This window comes from Manduca sexta, chromosome 21 (genome assembly GCF_014839805.1).
Source record: "Manduca sexta isolate Smith_Timp_Sample1 chromosome 21, JHU_Msex_v1.0, whole genome shotgun sequence".
In the NCBI taxonomy this organism is placed as follows: Eukaryota; Metazoa; Arthropoda; class Insecta; order Lepidoptera; family Sphingidae; genus Manduca; species Manduca sexta.
The window spans coordinates 3,080,682-3,105,976 of record NC_051135.1 but is presented as its reverse complement, the minus strand read 5'-3'; the positions used below and the strand labels follow the sequence as shown (position 1 = coordinate 3,105,976).

Below are 25,295 nucleotides of genomic sequence, written 5' to 3'. Positions count from 1 at the left end.
ATTTCACCGATAAAAAGATTATTGCGCACCTATTCTATGACACCACCTCATTTCATGTTAAAGGTACTCCTCAAGACTTTTATCATACATCACCTAGTTTCTAAATTGCATAAATTTATGAAATTGCTTACCTACTTTCTATTGCAAGTGTGCATCGATGCAACAACGATTATTAATGAACACAATGCAACAATTAATTGCAATACCTGCAAGCAATGCCTTCACTTAGGTACTTACTTTCACCGCAGAAGCTCCATCTGATATGGAGCTTAAAACCCTGAAAATTTGTGAGTAAAAACTCAGAATATTAGAGACTTATAAAAAACTTTTACCAATTTCGAATGCCTCATTATTATTTATATTTAGTAAGTAAGTATTTGTACAGTCAAGACGAAACAGATTAAAGCTGTAGGTCTATTTGTCTTAACTCGTAACTCTTTAAACCTCAAATAGTGAGTATATATGTTTTAATGGAATCGGTTTAGTACAAAATCAAAACATAAATTACACCCAAGCCCGGTACTAGCAGGTTTTGTTTAGAAATCTAAACTATTTCATCACTAGAAAACAATAATAAAATAGCTAGTGCAAGATATTCAAATATTAGGTAAATACGAGATCAAATAGATAGGTAGTACTAACATAAAATAAAAATATAGCTTACCGACTAACTCTTCATTATTTTCTAGAAAGCCAATAACTGATAATACCCATACATAAGTAACACTTTATTTGTAAAGATAGTACCTATTTATATAATTGTATGAGTCAATGTTTTTATTTGTTTCAGAGAATGGGTAACGTGATTTTTTCGATACTGTGGCTCGTAATCCTCATATTCATTGGTTTCTGGATAGCCGGTATCGCTGCTGGTATTTACATCCTTGTGCTGCCTTTCACGGTTTGCATAGAGCCCTTAAGTGTAAGTGACAAAATTTATTTTGCTAAGTGTATATAGTACCAACGTATTTTATTACCTTTACCGTCAATTTTCATTGTAGATGGGTACTTAAATATTGTAACAATAATATTTACTATCAATCCCAATTTGACAATATAGATACATACACCATAAAATATAGGTTGTGAATTTGAATATTTTCGAATTTGATTCAAAGACCATGCAATACCTGCGGGTTTTCTAACATGATTCTTCCATGATTTTATGCTTTAGACTGGGGCCGGGCGGTGAGTTGGTAAAATTGTCATATAACCGAAAACATGTTGGTACTGATCCCAAATTGGAGTGCATAAATATTAGGTAGGAGAAGGAGCGGCGAAACGAAACAACTAAGGAATCTTATGTAGCGTAACTAAACCTTCGAAACGAAAACGAAAATATTATACATCATTAAATAGCTGAAGAATTTTTACAATCATTGCAATACATGACATTTCATTACAAATAAAATTTACGAACAATGTGTTATTCGGTCCAATTTGGTGACATCATGTTATAGCTGAAATTTAGACTAGTTTAAGACAAACCCAAGGTGATCCTTACATGTGTAGTTTTTAAAAAAGTCTACTTTACACTATTATGGGAAACAAATTATGAGGGAGCTCCTACCATAGAAACTAGTTTGGAAAGAATTCATACAATAAAAATTAAAGATTTGAGGTAAGCCTACATAATACTATAATGTTTTTCTCTTTTTTTCTTTAAATTATAATTATACGCGTGTACATAAAAATTGTATAAATAAATAAAATATGTATTGGCCTACCTAAAACGTTGAAAGTATTTGGATGATTTCTCTACAACCTTAATTTCTATGGCAGGAGATTTTTTATTCCTTATTTCTCGATTTTCAAAAGTTGAATCCGGCTTTTTAAAAAAACTATTCACATGAGTATCAGGGGTGTTCAACTATTGTGTTTGTCGTAAACTAGTCTTTAGACTTCAGGTACAAAATGCGGATCTCGCCAAATCGGGTCGACACAACACTTTGGAACGTAGGTATTTTACTTGCTTACTTATCTGTATCTTAGTTTCTTATATCTTATCGAAACTGGCCAAACTAATAAATACAAATAAAGTTTAGGAATGTTTTTTTTATGGATTAACGCAATCATTTTATTTGGTGTAAGAGTTTGTGACTTTCGATATTGGTATAGGCTAAGACATAGAAACGATTATGATCTATCAAATATGAATGTAGATAACGAGTGATGATACGAGTACCTAACTTTCATAAAATTGAGAATGACACTGTAAGCCCAGCTACGAACGCATTATGTCTTGTTTTAATCAAAATAAAAATCTACTACCGAGCGTTTTTAATAAACGATAACAACCTTTATTGAAATAGTCTGTTAACCAGCGCGTGCCCTTTAAAACTTAACTGGTATTTTGACGACCCCCACCACGCGGTGCTGAGCCGTTACAAACAAACGGCATGGCACATCGCGCAGCGCCTATTTGCTGCGACGTCTATGGACCGGCTCACGTAATTTGATTGCATCATAACGAAATACCTACCTTGCTCGCATTTGAATAAATCACGCACTAAAGCCGAGTTCATAAAAGTGCGACTGTTGCAGAAGTAACGGTGGTTGTGTTGTAGGCAGAACTAGATACCTCAATACACGCAGACATAAAATCTGTGAAAATAGTTGCGTCATTCATATTATAACTTTAAATATTAAATCATTTAAAGAAATAAGATAAAGAATAATATTTTATATTTATCTTTTCTACGAGGACATTATTACATAGTTAGGTACTTGACAATAATTAGGATCATGGTCATACATACTATCAAAAGGCTGACATCATTTTTATATACTTAAATATATTGACACAAATACGAAAACTAAAGGTGACAGTCCATATTATTGTTGTGTTGTTAAACCAGTATTGACATAAACATTTTTCTTGTTTCAGGGTCTTACAGACTTCCTTTTATCAGTGGTACAATTCCCAAAGTATTGCGCACAAGCTATGGTGGAAGGAAGAGGATTTAATTAAGGTCTCATTAATTCTAGTCAAAATGTGTACAATATATTTTCCATTTAGTGCCATTTTCATTGAATCTTCATAAAATCAGTATAAACTATTTTACCTCATAAAATCAGAAAAAAAGTAAAATGAAATTACTTTATTAAAGATTTTTAAGTCAATATTATAATAATGGGAAGTTTAATTCTGCTCTATAAATTAATGTTAAATAAAACATGTTATTCAGAAATTTCTGCCTTGGCCTTATATTAATTATCTTTTAATGGACCCGTAAATAGTTTATAGGTACACAATATTGAGATGACCGTCAGTGATTTTTATTCCTCAAATTGGTTTAAAAAAGTAAGAAATCAGTAGCCGTGAATAAATAACAATAATAAACCTAGTAGTACCTTAGCAACCTTAGTTAGGAGACACACGTTAACATACGTGTACCTATCTAAATTTATTACATAATAATTTTGTATTAAAATGTAATAAAAACTGCTTGGCTATAAATTACTTTGAACACGACGGCAACGCCAGTTGTGTTAGTTATTAAAAATCTTCAGGAAATAGATGCGAGATCACAATTCCGACTAGCGCAGCATGTAAAAACTGACGAAAATACACTTGTTTTGTTTATTGTATGCGTGTAGCGCTTAATTTTACACGCGCAGTGTGTGCCACGGTGCTGCCATAAGGGTTCGGCACGCGAGTACGAGACGTGTCTGGCGTGTGGCAAATGGCGATTGATATGCCGCATACTTTAAGAGTTTATTAATTTTACTTTATTTATATTCATATGGCAATGTCATAAAATTAAAAGATGCCTAAATGGAAGAGGAATTATTTTTAAGTTTTACGTCAACTGTACACAAAAAAATAAGAAATTATCAAGTTTAATATTATGTACGTATAAATAGAATTATTTATACAATACACATATTTGTGACTGACGGGTAATTATTTATGGGTCAAGCGAAGAGACCGTGTTTTACATATATTAATAAGATATTCAAAATAATGCATAGATTTTTAATTAGGGATATATGTAAATGTTTTTAAAATATGGCATCATTCTGCAATATTGTTTACACTTTATGTAAGTAAGTACTCTTTTAATTTTTGGAACAAATGGAACCAATCTCAATAGACAATATTTGCGGCTATGAATACATTTATGAAATAATCATATTCCATAAATATTTATACCTATGTTAAAGAATGATTAATTTAAAAGACATTAATAAAAACAACATTACATAAATTGTTTTATTTACAAACTTCTTTCAATTCATACAAAAAATCATTATTTACAAAATAAAATGCTTTTAAGTTTTGGCCTAAACAAAAATTAAAATGAGAAAGTATGAACCTGAGATTATAAACTATACCCGAACGGGTGGGTATTATTTCTCAAATAAAGTATAAGCATTAACATATATAAATAATATGAAAACACAGACACCTCCTATTAAATGATACATGTGTATTCAAATATGGTGCGCTTACAATACGCTTAAAAGTGCGTTAAATAAATATGAAATTATATTACAAGGCATACAGTTAAGATTGAAGCACATCACACACGACATCTATGTTGTAAGAGATGTACATTATAACACGATATATTCCAACACATATTTTTATAGGAATTGTCAGGTGACCACACATGAAAGCATATACAAGGTCATTTTGACGCCTTAATAAATAAAACCACATACTTACTCATCTTTACTCTGCTAACATTGTGCCAAAAATTCCAGTTTTACTTTTCTGATTTTTTTAGCATTTTCTAGATTAGTGCGAAATTGGTGTGTGCGTGGGTAATTTTTGACTGAAAATGTGATTTTTCCGCAGCGATGAATACCCCTAGAGTAGTAATAGTGGCATTAGGGCGCGTAAAATTACTTTTCATTAATTTCTATTTTGTTCGACATCTATACTTTTTTATTTTACATCTACGGTTCTAGAAACTTAACGTAAGTGTAATTTTCAATACTGCAAGTATCGTTTCATTTAGTAACGCAATGTCAAAATCATCCTGTATATTTTTACATGTTCGTATCTTTCACCTGATTTAGATACATGCATAGTATAGGCGAACAGTCACGAATACGAGTGTGTAAACAGCTAATTACGGCGTATTCATTGCTCATAATTATTTATAGTAATATTCGTGCAATTAACGAATTATTAACCTATAGTCGAAATGAGGCATTAAAATACAGATCGGTACGATTATATACATTTACATCTCGATAAACCTCGATTAACCCCAACGTACATGTTCTATTCAGACATCTACGTAGGAGTTAATTTCGGATTCCCGTTGAAGATAGGACTTAAATTGTATTATTAGATGATTATGTGTACCCATTACAATGGACTCTTCAAACATGGCGGGGATGCAAAACAACACCTTGGGTGTATATTGAATGAAGGAAAAAGATACATAACATTAACTGCTGCGTGTAAGATACCTTAGGATAATGTAAAGCTATACATACCGTGATATAATGTACATTAATATACATGATAGATGCTGTGTGTACATTATCATATCTTAAATATGTATAAAATTATATACACTACCTATATCTTATTTTTTATTGTAGTTATTAGTTTCTAGTTGAATAAAAACGTATTAATTTGTATCTTTCTATTACTTAAATTGATATCACTGCTTCGATGGCATAGTTGTATTTCGTGCGCTATATAATTACTGCATTGAGTTCTCAGGTTTAAATCCCGGATCGGGCAAATATTAAGTTTTTCTACTCAGTAACAGCCCGGAATGTCTGGAATTCTGTCCGGTAAATGTGTAACAAGTTCCCCCCTATTACATGGAACCGAACAAAGCTGTCGAAATGTTGGTGGGTTACACCTGTGCCTATCACTGACAAGGTAAAAAGGCGTGATACTATGTAAATTTATGTACAGTCAGCCACAAAAGTAGCTGAACAATTAGAAAACTTCAAAAGGCTTCTACATATTAAATTTAATCGAAATATTCTATTTTATTTACCTCAAATAAAGCCAACCATTTGAAGTTTACTAAAGAAAAAAAATAATTGTTGATAAGGACACAAAAGTTAAAATGCCGTTTAAAATTTTGAATTTACTCAGCTACTTTTGTGACTGACTGTACCTATTTAATAAAAAACCACGTTAGATGGATTTCCATTTGTATTGTATTGTATTTACAACAATTTGAATCCAATATGTGAATCATATATCTTACGACCTGGACAAGTCATAAATAAAGGAAGAATAGCTAGAATTCATGTAAAGTATAATGGCATTATATGTAGTTGATCTAATTACTGTCTGTAGTAAAGTTATGCAATTTAATCTTTCTGCTATGTCTCGAAAGTGTCTGAGGTCTGTAACTATTCATTTAAAAAAGTGCGTTCAAGTTTTCCATTTATAGCCACGCAGGTCAATGTTTAAACATATAGGTACGAGGCACTATCTAAGCACATAGCGGGCTTATATGTTTTAATGGAATAACACAAATTTCTTATTTCCTTTCAGCAAACGTTCATTCAGTTGTAATGTACACCTGACATTGGCTAAGCAACTTGTTATGTTCATTACAGGTCGTTAATTATATTATGCTATCACATCGTTGAAGCAGCCCAATCATTGCTGCCACTATGTCACGCGGTTCGATTAAGATTAATTGGTTTGTGTACACTGTAAAGTCTATACGTCATATCTTCGCTCTTCTTTATAAGTGTAGATGTTGTCCCAAGAATGCGGCTAGGGCGGCGATCTATGCGATACGATATAGAAAAATCAATACACGTGCTTCCTTAGATCAATCATTGGACAATAACTTCAAGCTAGCTTTTAAAGCAATTGCTTAGATTTAAGATATAGTGCATTTTTGCCACATTTTCGCATCACTACGACATTAGGGTGGCTATTCCGAAAATTCTAAACTAAGGTACATAGTCTAACGTGACATTCAAGCTTATTAGTATTACAGTACGAATTAACTGCAATCATAAAATAACAACAATAAACTCCATGCATGTTTTATGCCCATTTCTTTAGTTTTTTAAGTAACAAATGTAAACCGTAATTTTGTAGTAGCATGTCACAATTTTTACGAAGTAAGTTTATAAATTGTTATTAGGTGTTACATAAATACCGCATGATACCGATAATTTTATCAAAGTTCCAAACATTATAAATAGTATAGAATAGATACCTGATGACAATTAATCTTCAGTTCTCTATTGATCTTTTATATTTGCCCGAAACGGAGTTTTTAGAATACCCACCTAGGCAGTTCCGCTGTGCGTCGTGATATTGAACTTTCTGCTCTCCATATATTTCTCTCAACTCTTATGCGGTCTGTGCAAGTTTGTGCAAATAAGCACAACAGGACAAAATGAGTATAACTGACATTATTTCTAACCTATATATACTGGGGACTTGGGAAATGGTCATCACAACTTTGATCGAATAACTTTTCTTCCAATAACTTTAAAAATCCATCCACCTGATTTTTGCACTCTTGTACTACTTCCCTGAAATTAATTTATATTTTCTTTTAAGATATTTATCCGGACAATCTATATCAATTTGAAGTAATTTAATATTTGACTACATACCGATATTCACCACACACATTCTGATCGAACTCAATATCGACGCCAGCCCTAGTTAGCAAACTTTTGAAATTGTTATTGATATCGCCGGTGTCGCGTTGAAGTATGCTAGAAATATAATATTTATTAGAAATTTACTAGGTAAGAAACAACAATGTATACTTAAATGTAGAAGTATATTGCAGCTGCAAAGAATTAGATTTCTAATCTAAATCAAAAACTATAGGTCTCGGTAACTATCATACCTGGTGATCTTATTTATAATTGCGTATTCAGACTTAATAATGTTAGCAATATACTCGTACTTGAAAACCCTCCCTAAAAATTAACCTCCTACAGTTAGGTTCCATGTAAAACGTTTATAATACAAGCAAATTAGGGATTTTTAAGTAACTTATAATATAATATATATGAATGAATGTGATCAGTGATTTGGATTATAGGCATAAAATGGACTGAGTATTTAACACCTATACAAATCGACAACCATGTAAAAGAGACACGGAGATTTTACGAACAAAAGTACAAACAGAGACAGCTTATTGCATCTGTTATTGGGTGGACCAATATCCACATTGAACGTTTTCTTCTGATTGTAGAATTAAACACATTGAAAAGTAATAGCCCGCACTAGCGTTTGTTCTCTTTATAATTTTAGTCCACATTAACATAAAAGCAACATAAATAGTAACATCTAGCCCATTTTCGTTTATAGTCTAGATACGATTTTGTTGATATTTGCGTAAAACTTAATGAACGTCGTCAACTAATCAAGAATATATCCTTATAATACACACATGCACAAATTACCAGGCTATGCAGAAATTTGTAGCATTATTTTTATCCCATTATAGAAAATCAGTAAGTAATGGAAAAATAATTTTAAGCCGGTGTTGTTACGAGCGCAAACTTGTAAATAATGCAAAAAGAGTTTTAAGCCCGTATAATTTCTAGCGCAAACCAGTAAGTAATGGAAAAAGAGTTTCAAACTAGTGTAGTTACGAGCGCAAAGTAGTAATAATAGCTCTTTGGCTAGTTTACTTTAACTCAAAACTACATTTAAAATACCGTACCTCTCTAATGACCGCTGCATATTAAGCAGGTGTGTGTGCACTTGTCCAAATTTTCTACTAAAATCATTGTTGACATTTTGCTCTGTTGTACAAATTTGAAAGTTCTCAGCACTGGAAAATAAAATTATGACATTTATCACTGTGTTGCTGTGACTCTTAAGAGACTTTTTTAAATATCAGGGATCAATAAACGAATGCATCCCTCTTAGCCGAATTTCGCTTACGGCGGCCAATCCTAACGGAGATCAGTCTCGTACGAAGGAGATGTTATAGTGCACAAAGGAGTGACACACGTGCAATGTATGTTCCTACACCCAATAGTCCGGTGAGACGACATAACGAGGGAGAAAATAGGCACAGGACTAAAGGCTTTACGTGCTTTCCTAAGCACAAGATATATATCACACCGCGAACACCCTGACCCCGAGCTGCGACTCACTGGTAAAACTCAGTCATAATTAAGACCAGTTGTCTAGCCAAAGCCAAAACGGCTTTCTACTATTGTTAACTCTCGGAGAAAAAAAAAAGGTGTGGGAATGTGGGAAACTTATCGCTAACATAATATGTAATTTCTGTCAACAAAAATATATATTTTTGTTTTCTATTAGCGTAAATGATTATAGAAAGGCGTTTTAGCTACGGTTACTAAAAACAACTCGGAACTTTTTCTTGTACTTACCAAACTAACAGGGCATCTCTAACTTCTTTTACAAACATTCCAATAAAATATTTGAACTGTCCTTTACTTTTATTGTTTGTTCTAAATCGGCGTGATTCACCTTCATCAGACAGTTCTACGAACTCTCCAATTTCCTCACCCAATTTAATATTTTTACATTCTGTCTCCATGGACTCAGCTTTGTCTTGGAATACCTCGTTGCAAACATTTTCATTGACATTGTTCTGGCGTGTATTGTTTCTTTCACTATTTCTACTTTCTGTTTTTTCGTTGTCAATGCAAATATCAGAAACATCATCATTTTCTGTTAGATCGTTTTCTATTTTCCGTAATTTAAGAGCTTTGAATAAGTCTTCTTGATTAGTGTTCTAAAAAGATATTCATCAGTGTGTCTGTTTATTATTATTAAAGTCGTATGCAGTGTCTACAGCTTGAATAAATTAGTATAATGAAGGCATATATAGATACGACATGATCAATTGAGTTTTTGGTTCGGCTTTTGATATTGCCGAAAACAGAAAAAAATATTTTTATGATCTACAATACATGTCTTTTCTTAATATTGTAATTATTCATGGACAGGGAATAGCAATTAAACATTCATTAATTATTATTGCAGATTACATGTGGGCCAGCATACTCGTTGAGATCTTTTCGAGTTGCAAATTACGGCAAATTTAAAAAAATCATATGTCTAAGCTTTGTTCTAGATCATTGACTCTTCGAACTCGTAAAATCATTTCGAAAAGTATTTCTGCTAATTTTGATTAAACTTTTTACTAACCTCTTTCAACTGACTTTTATTTAAACGACAATTATTGTCATTGCCTTTTTCAATGCCACTAGAACTCTCTTCAGCTGACACAATTTCAACATTGGGTTTTATTGTTTCACTTAAAACTTTAGGATCCGATCCACCTTAAAAAAAATCATAAGTTCCAAAAACGAAGTTGTTAACAAATAAACAAAGAAATTCAAAATGACAGCCAACTTTTTAAACTTTAACATTAAAGATGTTTATTGTGACCAAAGTCATGCCCAAACATCGATTTTGAAGCGCGTTAATCAATAACAAAAATATTGCTGATTTTTTTCGATTATATTCATCACTTCATATTTTTTTTTTTTCTTTATTTATTGGGGGTTTTGTCATAATTGACGATGTCACCCCCGTAAAAGCAGTTTACAAAATTCTTACATGAACCATAAGCTACACCAACTTACAAGCTACACGATATACTAATTACATCATATTAGAGGTTCTACTACGCATACAAGCGAGATAAATTTTGCACAGTTTACTTGCATTTTCAGATTTTGGAAGACTCAAAAAGCTGTTACATAGGCCCACATTTAAATCGTTGGAAAACCATAATTCTCGGCGGTGAGTTTCATTTGGATACATTCCGTCAAAACATGGATAACATCCTCTATGGTTCCACATTGAGAACAAGCCGGGGAATCAGTTTTCCTCATTAAGAATAAAAACTTGTTTGTAGGAATATGTCCAGAACGCAATCTCATTAACGTCACCACTTGTAGTCTATTCATTTCACCGTCTTCGAACCAAGGGTAACGTAGAGGTTCACACTGTATGGTCCTGTACCAAACTCCTTTGGACTCTGATTTATTATAGAAATATTCACGCCAAGAGTTTCTACACATTTCTTTCACTGTGTATATCATATCTGTGTAAAGTGGTAAATACGTATAGGGTATCCCATGACTACATGCTTGTTTGGCAGCTAAATCAGCCTCTTCGTTACCCAGGATACCAATGTGTGAGGGCATCCATTGGAGAACTATCGTTTTATTTAAAGCACGCAGTTTACAGATCGAATCTAGAATAGTTAAGGCTATCGGGGAACCTCGAGATGTCGAGGTAGCCCGAGCCATATGTTGAAGGGCGCTTTTGGAATCAGTGATAATTACTATTTCCTCACATGGGACTGATCTGGCATAAGAAAGTGCTTCTGAAATTGCTATAAGTTCAATGTACATGATGGGGATGAATGTACATATTTTAAATTTAACGTTACAATTTGCTTGAAGATCATAAAAAGCGGCGCCACAATCATTCTTGTCTCTAGAACCATCTGTAAACAACTTGTAAAATGATTTGAATTTTGTTTCAAGCATATGATTACAAATGTTTTTTAACATACTTGTACTGAAAAATCTTTTAGGTACATCCACCTTGTCGATTGTATGACAAACTATATCTGATATATCAATGTTATTTAACCAGGTATCTAGTGAATATATTTCTAAATTTGGACTAGAATGGATATCAATATCTCTATAACTAATATGTGTTTCTATTAGCAAAGGTTTTTTTTTATTTCTCCAAAAGGTGCCCCCACTTAAACTAGTCAATTTCTCCAAAATATCAATAGTCACATTTGAACGATAATTTCTTGATTTGAACCAAAATTTCGAAGCAAGGTATTTTCTGCGTATATGTAACGGAGGTAAACATAGCTCGGATTCCATAACATGGATAGGCGTGCTTTTGATAAAGCTTCCTATAATTCTCATTATTTGGTTCTGGATTTTGTCTAAATTGTTTAATCGACTATCAATGCTGTTATCGTAAATATAACTACAGTAATCCAATCTACTTCGTACTGATGAAACATAAAGTCGACGAAGATGCTTAGGATGGATTCCCCATTTAGAATTAGCCAAAATTTTAAATATACTTAAAAACTTTAGTGTCTTTTGGTATATTTCTTTGATATGTATATTCCATTTTAGACGATTATCGAGCCAAAACCCTAAATATTTTACACAGTCTACTTGTTGTATGGCGACATTGTTAATTCGACAATTACATTTTACTTTGTTAATTCCTCTACTGAAAATACATATTTTGGTTTTATTATATGATATGCTTAAACCTATTTCTTCTATCGAGGTTTTAAAATATTTAGTGCATTTTGTATATCAATAATTGATTTCGAGATATTTTCCTGAGATGTATATAAAACAAAATCATCTGCATATTGCGAGATACAGATGTTTGTAATATTGCGCATAATTTTGATAGTAGCTGCATTAAATAATAAGGGCGATAGGGGGTCGCCTTGCGTTATACCAGTACCTGTTGTACGGATTAACGTCCTATCATAATTGCTCTTAATAGTTAAATGTCTAAGATGTAAATATTCCCAGAGATAATTACAAATTAATGAACCTATCCCCAGATTATCCAAATTTCTAAGCATCATTAATAAGTTTACATTATTATAAGCGCTTTCTATGTCAATAAAGCATCCAACAGTTGAATATCCTTTTGAAAACCCAATTTGAGTGCGAGTAACTAATCTAACTAGGTTATCAGCACAAGATCTCATTCTCCTAAAACCCATAGTTTCATCAGAAAAATAATTGTTTTTTTCAAGAAACCATTCAAGTCTGCGGTTTAAAATAGTATGAAGAATCTTACACGGACAAGATATAAGTGCAATAGGTCTTAGATTTGAAGCTAAGGAACTATCTTTTCCGGGTTTAGGTACAGGAATGATTTTCACCATTCTCCACTGTTTCGGGACAAATCCATACGTAAGAAATCTATTGTATAAGGAAACGAGTAATATCATACCATTTTCTGGTAAATTATTGAGCATATAGAGTGATACCGTCATCACCAGGTGCTGTGTCTTTCTTCTTAATGGAATTGCGTAATTCCTGAAGAGAAACCGGACCAGTTAATTGTGTATTTTCTGATAAAATATGGGTCTTGCCGGAGATACATAATCTGGGGATATGCCATGTAGTAATAATTCTGCTTCTTTAAAATCTATATTTATTCTTGGTGATCTGAATCCTTTAAGCCATTTCATGCGCTTAAACATTTCACCCGAAGTAATGGACCCATCTACTTTCTAAAATCCCTGCGTCTTATGTTAGAAGAAGTATGCTTAAAATAATCTATAGAAATTTTAATTATCAAATGGTCACTTCCAAGATTTTCGTTAAGGACTTTCCAACTAAATTGAATTGCTGCATTTGAAGATACAGCAGTCAAATCAGGCGCCGATTTCTGAAGGCATCCATCTACCAACTTAATGCGAGTAGGTGAACCATCGTTTAATATGATAAAATTATTTTCGAAAGCTGAATCTAAAATCTGTGTCCCTCTAAGGTCTGTTCTGGAAGACCAATTACAATGATGTCCGTTCAAGTCACCTGCTAATAAAGTATTTTGATTGGATAAGGAAAAAATTTGATCCCAATCACTTTTAGAAGTTCTTACTGATAAAGGACAGTAAGCAGTAACTATATTCTGAACGAATTTACAATTAAGTATTTTAATGTGGATAACTTGAATCCGAGGATTTGATATATTGACACTTTTCTGTAGGGCTTTTATTGACCAATGGGTAAGTATTGCCACTCCGCCATACCCGTCTTGACGATCAGCTCTAAAAGTATTATAACCATTTATTCGAAATCTGCTCCCTGGATCAAACCAAGTTTCATTAACGATAGCTATGTGAATTTTTTCTTGATGCAAAAGGCATTCAAATTCTGAGAATTTAGGACGAAGGCTTTGCGCATTCCATTGTAGGATATTAACTATTATATGTTTACTGTTGTATGAATCCATTGTTTAAAAAAGTCCATGAATGGCCATTCAGATGTATAATGCATCACAAAAGATAATAAGCACTCTAATATAATTTTACCGAAATTTTTGATATTTTCTTCCCAAGTATTCTCACTACATAATAAATTCTCTTTTAAACGCTTGAATAGAGTGTGCCAAAAACTTCTATTGTCCTTTTTTTTTCGCTCTTCTTCTACGGAAAGCTGGTCTTGTTGGCGGTTTTCATTGTCGGTGTCCGAGGTCATTTCACAATATATCATATCGCATTCTTGAGTATAAGTGTTTTTTGATCTTTTGTTATCTTTCTTGCTTACTTTTTTTGAACAATTGGGTTTTGAATAAGATCTATCTTCTTCTGTATTTTGACTATTATTTCTAGCTACCTCAACATATGTTTTTATTATGTGTTTTTATAATTATTGTCCAAATTTTCTTGACTAATCGGGGTTGGATTATAATCGGAGGTACTAGGTGCAACATATAGGTATAGTGCTTTTTTGTAGGAGCAATTAAACTCGGACATTAACTCACGTAATTTTTTCTCCTTAATGTACATTGGACATGTGCGTGATAAAGCCATGTGATTTCCAGTACAGTTGTTACATTTAAATGAGGTAACGTCGCAGTTGGGGTGATTGCTTCCACATTTCGGGCAAATAATCCTATGTGAAGGGCATGTTTTAATGGTATGACCATATCTCCAACATTGTGAACACTGGGTAACTGGAAAAACATATGGAGAAATATTTATTCTAGTGTCGAATAAATATACAAAGGATGGTAGTGACGCTCCTTTAAAACAAATCCGAATCGCTTCCGAAGGTTCCCATCTGCCGTGTTCACTATTTCGGCGTTTCAGTCTTCTAACATTGATTATAGTATTTTCACTTGTTAAAGCTTGTAGAATTTCTTCGTCAGATAAATCCAGGTCAATGTCTTTCATAACTGCGTAAGAATAATTTGTTTCTAGGGTTTTTTGGCACTTGTAGCCGTTCGCTTTAAAGTACTCAGAATTTAGTAGTTCTTCTGCACTTTGATCGTTGCAAAATTGTATCAATACTTTATAAGAATTAATGTACTTAATTTTATTTATGTCCTTAATTTTTTCGTTCTGCAAAATTTTGGCTAATCCAAACTGTTTCGGAATTTTTTCTTTAGATGTAATACTTATTTCAACCTTATCTTCTGGAATTCTGATATTATCATCAAAGTCGCAAGCTCTAGCAAATCGTTTACCTCTTCTCGTAACTGTAGTCCACATCTCGCTATCATCCATATTCCTGGTCCGCTTAGAAGGTCTTTCCGTAATTACTTCATTGCATGTCGTCTCACTATAAATATTCACATCCTCTAACTCGTTAAAAAAATCGGATTCATTTTGCTCACTATTAGCCATTAACATAGATCAACACTATTAAATTCATGTTAATAAAAACTATTTAGAGTAATACACAAACTATGATCGTGCGAAGCGAGCGGTGCGCAAAACCGGTTCCGATAAGAACAATAACTGCGTCTTATAACAACGACCGCTCCAGCGCGTCTGACTTCATATTTTGGACGATCAATTTGATATCTCTCCATACCAATGACCTAATTCATCTGACGCCAGATTAGAAACCACCCCATCGATTACATTTCGTGTAAAGGTTCGGTTACACATAAACGAGGCGTGGAAATTTAAGATTAATGCAGAATTGAGTACCTTTCATGTAATTGTCTGTAGTAACTTCCTGACCTTGGTCTTTAACTACACTAGTTAAAGTAATGTGGCAACAATCCTCACTAGATTTGCGGTCATCACAACTATTCTCCAGTAATTTTACTGTATGCTGTATGTACTCAGGACAGCAACATTTTTCCTAAAATAAAAAAATAATAGGCTAAAAATATATTAAAGTGCCATTTCACAAAAGACGAGTACATGTCTACTACTTTACCTCAAGTGATTTAAGTAAATTTACACCATAACTATTCATATCATCACGGAATTTTTGATCCATTTCTACATTACCTGAAAGAATATAATATTTTTTGTTATGTACAACAGACACGAACCACAAGCATAATTTTGATGTTGTTTATTGTGAAAAACATAAGTATGGCTATAAATAAATAGGGCACTGGTACACTGATAACGCGCTTAACAACTGCTAAGACCCAATGCCGTAGTGTTGAATTACCACACGACCGTGGGTAGACTTAAAATTTGCCGCCTCCAAGCTAAAGAAAAATAAGACCCAGTTCACCAAAATAAACATAAACGTCGCTAAAGCTACTGGAACATGCGAAAAAAGTTAAAAAATTGAAGGTTTTATTTAACATATTTTGCCGCCCTATCTACGCTACGCCACTGCTAAGACTTGAACTAACCACCTTTTTGTCTGAAAAAATAATAATACTGTTTGTAACCGCTTAGGATGCGCAGAAAAAGTAAAATAAAAAAGTATTGTATGAGGGCTCTTCCTTTTACAAGACATAGCAACAAAATCTATTAGTAATATTAGGTTCTGATAACCTATAAATCATATATGGTTCCGAATTTTTTACTAAATATTAAAAGAAGCATCAAGAAAGTTTTATATTTTGTTATAAAATATTGTATGTATCCGTTTTAAAACTAACCTTTAATGTATTGAGTAATTGTCATTGATAATTTGTTAGCTGCATCGACAATCATCCAATGTTCACTAAAATTTTTAATTATGTCTAATACGGCTTCACGTAATCGCTGTAGCTGTGACATTTCCTTCTCAATTTCTATTGGATTTTGGTTTAAAACTTTTAACAACACATTTATCATTGTCTGCAGGATTTTTTTAATGCTCGGGGGTTTATATTTGTCTTCATAATCAGAATATATATTTTCATGGGTAATATTGCTTGTAGAAACTCCATCAACCACAGTGGTAATTGTCTCATTAGTTGATAGGACTTCACAATGTTCATTTTTTTGTTTAGGCAATTCTACTTTGGAACTATCAATTTCATCAACTTCTGTTTGTGATAATGTATTTTGAACATTTTCAAGGATATTGCTATCAGCATCTTTATTATTAGAAACGGGTTGCAATATTGCAGAGCTTGATTCTTGGCATTTATTTCTTAACGCACTCCATCTTTTCCTCTTTGAGGAGTGACTAGTAGTGGGGATTTCTTCACATGCCTTTAGTTTTATTAATCTTCTTTTGGAGGATGTACTTGAATCGCCATTATCACAAGATATTGGAACACTTTGAATATTTATAAGACCCGGTTGCTCCGAAATTATAGAATCACTGGTCTTTTTATTGTTTTGTTCATTATTACTAAAGGGTTCTTTAGTAATAGTCTCCGATGACGTGAACCGATTGCGTGGAATGAGTCTTCCTTGACTCTGAAGTTCTAAGAATTTATCAACCGTAAATACCGGAGTATTTATTTTTTTCTTAAATTCTATGAAAGATTTATCATTATCACATAATAGTACCTAAACAAAAAAAGCGAATGAAAATTTTTAGAAATGAATAAGTATGAAGTCATCAAAATATATCACATACTTACCACATGGTAATTGTTGTCTATTAGGTTATGGCAGGTATTCAATATATTTGAAAAGTTGTCACCAGTATTTTCCGCGTGTATATCTAAAAGAAACAACTGAATATTATTAGTTTTTAAGAATAAAAATTTCGATGGTATATGATGGCTGCCAATCCGCGTTGGGCCAACATGGTAGACTAATGTCCAAACCCTCTCACTTGTAGAAGAGGCCTAAGCTCAAAAGTGGGCACTGGACCAATGATATAATACAGGGCTTTTTTATCATATAAATAGGTATGTTTTAAATTTCAAATTTTATCAGAAATAGTATCTAAGTATACATTTGCACTCTATATCTGTCCATCCATTAAGTGGTTTTCGATAATCATTTACAATTTTTGACAATCAATCAAAAATAAAAATATCACTATTGCAATATCTCGCTATAATACATTGCAATGCAAAGTGGGGGTGTGCCCTCTAAATGCCCTTTCCATTCTTCTCTAGAAAGGATGGGCATGAAACTCTATTGCTTACCCTGGCGGTGGAGGTAATATTGACGGAATTTAAGTAATGTAAATAATATAAATTAATTTAATCTGTAAATCTTACAAGTTAAATTAATTAATTTAATTTCATTAGAAGAGTGTACCATTGGATGGAATCCAAAATGTTTGTCATGACAATACATTCCATACCTGTCTGTCATAGTGTACACATATTTTCTTTTCAGATTTTGCTTGAGGAATTATAATAGTATAAATAATAGTTGATATTTAGTTACCTGACTCTTTTTCGGTGCAATAAAAACGAATTAACCGACTGATTGCTTCATTACCAGGTTTTTTTTCAATAGGTTTTAGTTTCATTCTCACAAGTAGTGGTATTTTTAAATGACATGTGCAGTCTGTAAAGATACATATTTGTTATTTATATTATAATTATTATTTAGAAAACAAAGACATAATAGTAAATTTATCAGTACCTAAACATAAATTTACTAAAGATTGAATTATTACCTAATCCAGTCATTAGAGTTAGTAATCGAGAATGTTTTAATATTACATTTGTTTCAGGTACAATGTACCACATGTTTTGTTCTTTGCTTGGTGAAATATAACATTTTAGGTACAACAAAATATTCTTCACTGTTTCTTCATCCCAGGATTCCTAAAACAAGTAATGCAATAAATCGCTAATTGCAAAATGAGGGGTAAAATTAATGTTTATTCAGAATAAAAAGTAGCTCATATCAATTTTCCACAATAATTAATTACTTTTATTATACATATGCTTATGAGATATTATCACCAATATAAAAAGTTTTAAATGTTGCTCTGAGTTTTATAACACATAGGGGATCTGCCAAGGTTGTGGATTACTTATGGGGTGAGTATAGAGAACATGCTTACAACGAGCTACCTGCGTCTGCGCAATGACACTGCGACGCGAATGCAATATTATATACTCGTGTGAATGTGGATTAGACCATTAGCACTATACAATAGAAACTGGTTATTACAATATTAATTGTAATGAACCACCAGCTTTAAAGACAAAATGGCAAGGTCCCAGCCAATGCATGTATAAAAGAATATCATTGATAGTGACTATTGGATATTGCATAAAGGCCACATAGTCTTTTGAATGTCATTGTATATTCTACTTCATTTTTTACCCGGAAAAGGACAGGTTAATGTAAGACAGATGTTTCAACAATTAATAATGGTTGGTATGAATAATTCTCTAAAAATTGGTCTAGACTCTGGTAGATAACTTAAAAGATAATTAGTAAATAGATATATATATTGGTAGAAATTATGAATTTGTTTATACATGCAATGAGGCACTTTTTAGGAGAATACTGATATTGCAACATCACAGACACCACAATTTTATTTCTCTGTATAATACTCACATTTCCTTGTACTTCTTCTTTGTTATATCTTTTTTTATAAATATGATGTCTTGCGTGATTTTTTTTTTCCAATTTATTCCTCAGATCAGATTTATACTCCTTTCTACGATTAGTGGCACATTTATTAAATTTTATTTTGGGTTTATTTGTTTGATATGTGTTAATATCAAAATTCTGTTCAAATCTTGTTATATTTTGCATCTGATTGATAGTTGTTGGAGAGCCAGATTGTAAGTTGATAAGTGCTGCTTGAGTAGGCTGACTTATGATTTGATTACCAAGAAATTGACTATTTATGAGAGCAGCGGGTAGATTTTGCTGAATCAAAGGTATTGTAGTAGGTTGAATAAATGGCATGGGAGCCTGAACATTAGCCAAATTCCATGGTAAAGGGGTAATGGGATACATGCTATTAATTACTCTGGTTTCATTAGTACATGTTTGATTGTTTTTTAACAAGTCAAATTGTGTTGCAGTTTTAGCAATGTTTATCTGATCACTACCATCATTTATCTTCTTTTTTTTCTTGTTTATCTGTAATGATAAACATAATCAATTAAGATGGTTTTAACAATAAAAAATCAGTATCTGTTGTGTTTGGACTATTTGTGAAAACAATAATTATTGGTGTGATAATATGTTATGCATAGATCTGAACTCTAACACCTAGAATTTACGAAATCTGAATGCAGACTATGGTTATGTTTTAAATGCTCAAGTCAATTAAATGAAAAATGACAGCTGTTCAGAGGGGAGAATTTTTATTATATATTTGAATATCATTTTGGGCATGTGCCAGCTGCTGCTAGCACATTATTTACATTTAACACACACTCCTCATTAACTGATTTTGGGATGAAAATCTTTGAAACAATTTTATAACATCAAAATTGGTTTGAGAAATAAGAACTTTAATACAACAGTTTCCTTTTTATATAATTTGCTATAAGATATAATATAATTTACATAGGGATGCAACAACAACTAATATGTACAACTGTACCATTAAAAATCTTCACACATCAAATTTAATGATATTAATTATAAATACCTCTTCATCAGTGTAATGCCATAATGTTTGTTTTGTTAAGGGGTTATAATAATATTTGCGACCAGGATTAGACTTAGAATCAAGGAGAACCCATCGTTCTGTTTGAGGGTTAGCAGTAGTCCTCTGGGGCTTTTTCTCCTGTTCATCCATTACCTGGAAGATATGATGACCTATAAATGTGTACACATTAGATTAAACATGAAATGCACAATTTGTTTGTAATAACAATATGATAAACCTGATATAAGTTTAATAAACAGTTTTATCAATCACAGCATTTCTAATTAACTCAATGGGTGATGCATAGTATAACTAAAATAAAATATATATAATCAGGGATAGTGTATACCAATGCTTATTAAGCGCTATTGTACTATTCTCAACAATATTACGAGTTTTAAATTTAAACTTATCTTTATATTCCATGGAAAATTTACACTTCACCAAACTAAATATCAAGATTTAGCTAACAACAGCTTCTAGTAACATGGATCTAGTATTTAAATTGTGGAAATAACTTATGCATATTATTTTATGTTGAATTTGGGACAAGTACGCAACTTTTAGTATCAATCACTTATCATTGATCTAGCCATATATTTTGCTGCGCATATTACCCAGGCATGTATACATCCAATAACAAGTCTTAGACTTAAATGTACAGTACAGTCAAATAAATATACTACATGTAAACTTATTCATTAGACACTTTAATATTATCGTCCCAGGTGGTTAAAATTACTTACTTATCCTATATGATAAGATATTAATACACTTACTTGTACACAATCATTTAGGTTATAAACAATTTGCATATTTTCACGAAAACGGTTAATTCGTGCACAAAAAGTGTATTAACGATATGATCGTTTATTATGGACCAAAATTTTACCAAAGCTAACTAACTGCCTTTAAATCTTTGTACAAGAATGAACAGTTAAATATTAAACCAACATTTAATTGTACGTTTACTAAAATTGGTAAGCACCTACCAGCAATTACTATGCCATACTTCTTTCAGATAGGTATAATGTATCAAATCTTGAAACGATAATAAAACAGGTACCGAGTTTGAGCACCAATATAATATTTGTATTCACTGTAGATATTCACTATTCACTGAATTATTGTTATTGCATTGAGTATATTCAAATTCCTTTGTTGGGAAAACACAGTGGACTTCCTCGGCTACGACAAATCTATGAAGTTGGACCAAATAAACAAGGATAATATTACAAGTAAATAAAGTAACCGGACACAAAAAGTAAAAACATTTTAGATATATGTATCAGATATGTATGTACTACAGACAAATATTTTTTTTTTACTCTTCCAGAGGGCTGGCTATAGTCTTTCGACCATACTGCCTAGTCTTACGTATGAATTTTCTATTGAAATTCTTATACATATTGTCTTTCGTAAATATTCCAATTAGTAGTATCCATCAGTATAATCAATATAATCCATTTTTCCCGTTGTCAATTCCAGAATAAGTGCATCTGTAAATTCGTATATAAAATAAACCAGAAACAAATAACAAACAAACTAGGGAAGGTGCGCATTCACATTAACACGAAGGTTCTTACACCATTTATTTGCAAGTATGCTATAAATACACAGGACATAATTTAACGATAGCGGAAAATATTGTGAGGAAACTTGCTTACCTGAGAAGGAATATAGGAATTTGAAGTGTTAAATGGGTACATTTATATTTATTGTTGGTAACATTTGTTTGATAAATTTGTAATTTATTGGTTTTGGTGGCAACACGCCTCCTCTTCCTCTTCCTGTCACGGGGTGCCTGCGAGCAGCCGCAATAATGTAGTCCATTAATATTAAAATATCGTATTAAATAACAGTGATTCGTCATAGCGGTTTTATTAACAGGGTGTATGAATTCTACTAATCCGCACTAGGCCAGCGTGGTGAACTAAGGATTAATCTCTCCCAGTAGTAGAGAAGGCCTATACCCAGTAGTGAGACAGTATATAATACAGGGCTGATATTATTGTTATTATTAGGAGGAACAATTTCGTCATACATATTCCTTTCGTAACTTTAACCGTTTACTCAGCGCACTCGCCGAAAGCTCTCAAGAGGAATACATTTTCCCCGTTTTTGCGGCATTTTGATTAATGCTCCGCTCCTTTTAGTCATAGCATGATGTGATATAGCTTAAAGCCTTCCTTGATAAATGACCTATCCAACACTAAAATATTTTTTCAATTCGAACCGGAAGTTCCTGAGATTAGGCGCTTTCAAACAAACAAACAAACAATTCTTTCAGCTTTGTATAATAGCAGATATGGATATATCATATAAAACACCAAACAAACAATAAGTAAATGCCTATATTTAATATGCAACGACGATGATTAATTTCTTAACCTAACAATTATAATAAATATCTATACCACAAAAGATATAAAAGACATTAAAGTACGCACAGTTTAACAACAGGCAAAAATATGAATATATCCATAATAATAATAAAGATGAATGAGACATTAAATAAATAATGTCTAACGCCCGAAATTAATAACCAATCCTAATCCAATGTATGCCATCTAAGATTGATAATTCATTCGTTTTTATGGATAAAGCATGCCAATAACCAATCCATAGATTCAGTAAGCTATCTCTAGCAATAATCGATCTTTGAGAGGACGGATTACAGATCATAGATTACCCTCTGTAAATGACAGTTTACGCTTGCCAATACTCTATCTACCCGTTTTGACATTTGCTTTGATTGTTGTAAACAATCGCATTTTCCAATCGGACCAATTCCTCAGTTTACTCAATATGTTTTGAATATCGCTTACAAAAGAAAAGGCAATGGAAATATCCATATTCTCTAGTGACAGTGACGACAATGATTTGGAGGGACTAGCGATACTGATAGCGAAACTGAAAGTCGCGCTTCATCACGGGTAATGAAAAGAGTTAACTACATGCAGACCCTGGATGAGTTTGATTTCACGTTTGGATTAGGCTTTCGAAATCTGCTTGCCAATCATTGTTAGTTAAACTGATCTCGTATATTCGTGTTACTTCTATGTACAAGGTAAATAATTTTTGACATTATTTACAAAAAATACCCTACCTACCGAACTATTAGATAGGTACTAACAAGGGGCAATTGCATCGTTTTTTCAGGAACTATGGTGTTTCTCCATTCCATCAACTTTTGCTGAGGAATAGGAAATATTTATATATCTTTTTCAGGACATTTGGTACATGGAAACGTCGCTTCCCTGTGATTGCATTGACATTGCGTTTATCTTTACCTAAAGTTCAAACGAATAATAATTGCAACTGCAGTTTTGCACAATATTTGTCGGAATCACAGGCTAGAGGAAATTCCAACCCAAGTGGAATTATCAACTGCTGATATTATTAATTATGAGAACAATATAGAGAATCAAGATGTTGGAGAAAGAACAGCATTAACAAATAACTTCTTTACTTACGCCCGAAATTAATAATGTATCTGCTATCCAAGACTGAAACCTATCTTAGATTGCCGACTATCTTTCGATTGCTCTCCTATCGGCATGCCAATATCTTAACTCGCCTATCCTTGCTTGCCTTCAACGATAGATCGCTAGTAATCCTTTCCAGATGCGTTCCCTCCTGACCATTCCATTTTATGCAGAATATTCCATTCGTAAAAAATACTTCTTGTATTTTCCATACAAACTATTCGTTTAAATATTTACCCAATTGCTAAAAATAAGACTTGGAGTAATAAAATAATATTTTATGCATTTTAGCCCCTCAAAAGAAATAATTAATAATTAGTACATGACATATTTAAGGTACAAACTTTTAATTAGTTGAAATGGAACGTGAGTAATGTGGTTGCTAACATATTTTGACACTGAAGTTTAATAACATTGTTCATAATATATTAATAAATCTTTAAAGGATTTAGTTTTAGTATGAAGTACGCAGTAAACTCGGTGCCCTATAATAATAATTGGACTCTGTACACATTATCCAGTGTTATGGAACAAATTACAATTCCGTTATACATAATTGTTGCATAACTTTAACCGTTTACGCAGCGCTCGCAACAGAAGCTTTCAAAAGTAATCAATTTTACCCGTTTTGGTCCCATTAGTCATGGTGTGATGATATATACCCTATAATAGCCATCGTCAATAGATGGGCTATCCAACACTAAAAGAATTTTCAATTCGAACTGGAAGTTCCTGAGATCAGCGCGTTCAAACAAACAAATAAACAAACATACTCTTCAGCTTTATATAATTATAGTATAGATAATGTATGGAAATTTTACCTGTTTCTATGATTTTAACTTTTAACTAATAAAACTATGTTAATTTGTAATAATTGTTACTTTGAATTACAAATGTAGATAATCAATAAAACTAAATAGTAGTGATTGCAAAGGTATTTTATTTTACTAAGTAAAGAAGTTAATTGTTAATGCTGTTCTTTCTCCAACATCTTGATTCTCTATATTGTTCTCATAATTAATAATATCAGCAGTTGATAACTCCACTTCGATTGGAATTTCCTCTAACCTGTGATTCCGACAAATATTGTGCAAAACTGCAGTTGCAATTATTATTGCTTGAACTTTAGGTAAAGATAAACGTAATGTCAATTCAATCACAGGAAGCGACGCTTCCATGTATCAAATGTCCTGAAAAAGATAATATAAATATTTCCTATTCCTCAGCAAAAGTTGATGGAATGGAGAAACGCCATAGTTCCTGTAAAAACGATGCAATTGCCCCTTGTTAGTACCTATCTAATAGTTCGGTAGGTACGGTATTTTTTGTGAATAATATCAAAAATTATTTACCTTGTACATAGAAGTAACACGGATATACGGCATC

At 32.4% G+C, this 25,295-nt stretch overlaps 2 protein-coding genes across 6 annotated transcripts; one reads left to right on the top strand and one right to left on the bottom strand.

The window, feature by feature from the left end:
* Positions 1–21: 21 nt before the first annotated feature.
* On the top strand, positions 22–4,207 carry LOC115445129. The gene is made up of 3 exons (XM_030171244.2): positions 22–63; positions 791–922; positions 2,888–4,207. The coding sequence occupies exons 1-3, from the start codon at positions 37–39 to the stop codon at positions 2,969–2,971; spliced, it is 243 nt and encodes an 80-aa protein (XP_030027104.1). The 5' UTR covers positions 22–36; the 3' UTR covers positions 2,972–4,207.
* A 490-nt stretch (positions 4,208–4,697) lies between these two features.
* On the bottom strand, positions 4,698–21,737 carry LOC115445104. 5 transcript variants are annotated; one of them, XR_005112752.1, is made up of 15 exons: positions 21,201–21,251; positions 20,422–20,574; positions 19,371–19,904; positions 18,472–18,622; positions 18,237–18,359; positions 17,474–17,556; positions 16,556–17,399; positions 15,871–15,944; positions 15,636–15,792; positions 10,103–10,236; positions 9,319–9,686; positions 8,640–8,750; positions 7,570–7,674; positions 7,164–7,485; positions 4,698–6,722 (listed from the first exon to the last, which is right to left on the bottom strand). XR_005112752.1 is itself a non-coding variant. In XM_030171217.2 (15 exons), exons 1-14 carry the CDS (start codon positions 21,234–21,236, stop codon positions 7,374–7,376), a joined length of 2,985 nt encoding a protein of 994 aa, XP_030027077.2. In that variant the 5' UTR covers positions 21,237–21,251; the 3' UTR covers positions 4,698–6,722. The 5 variants fall into 5 exon arrangements, 3 of the variants coding, with proteins under 3 accessions (XP_030027077.2, XP_037296973.1, XP_037296972.1); XR_003938795.2 differs by having other exon boundaries at positions 7,237–7,485; XM_030171217.2 differs by having other exon boundaries at positions 7,374–7,485.
* Between the last annotated feature and the right edge of the window lie 3,558 nt (positions 21,738–25,295).

Bases quoted from the DNA above. Each gene is read 5' to 3' on its own strand.
- LOC115445129 (XM_030171244.2), top strand. From the start codon at position 37: ATGACACCACCTCATTTCATGTTAAAG. The intron at 64-790 runs GTACTCCTCAAG...TATTTGTTTCAG, and splicing joins CACCTCATTTCATGTTAAAG to AGAATGGGTAACGTGATTTT. The intron at 923-2,887 runs GTAAGTGACAAA...TTCTTGTTTCAG, and splicing joins TTTGCATAGAGCCCTTAAGT to GGTCTTACAGACTTCCTTTT.
- LOC115445104 (XM_030171217.2), bottom strand. From the start codon at position 21,236: ATGCAAATTGTTTATAACCTAAATGATTGTGTACAA. The intron at 18,623-19,370 runs GTGAGTATTATA...TACTTGTTTTAG, and splicing joins AAGAAGAAGTACAAGGAAAT to GAATCCTGGGATGAAGAAAC. The intron at 17,400-17,473 runs GTAAGTATGTGA...TTTTTTGTTTAG, and splicing joins TAGACAACAATTACCATGTG to GTACTATTATGTGATAATGA.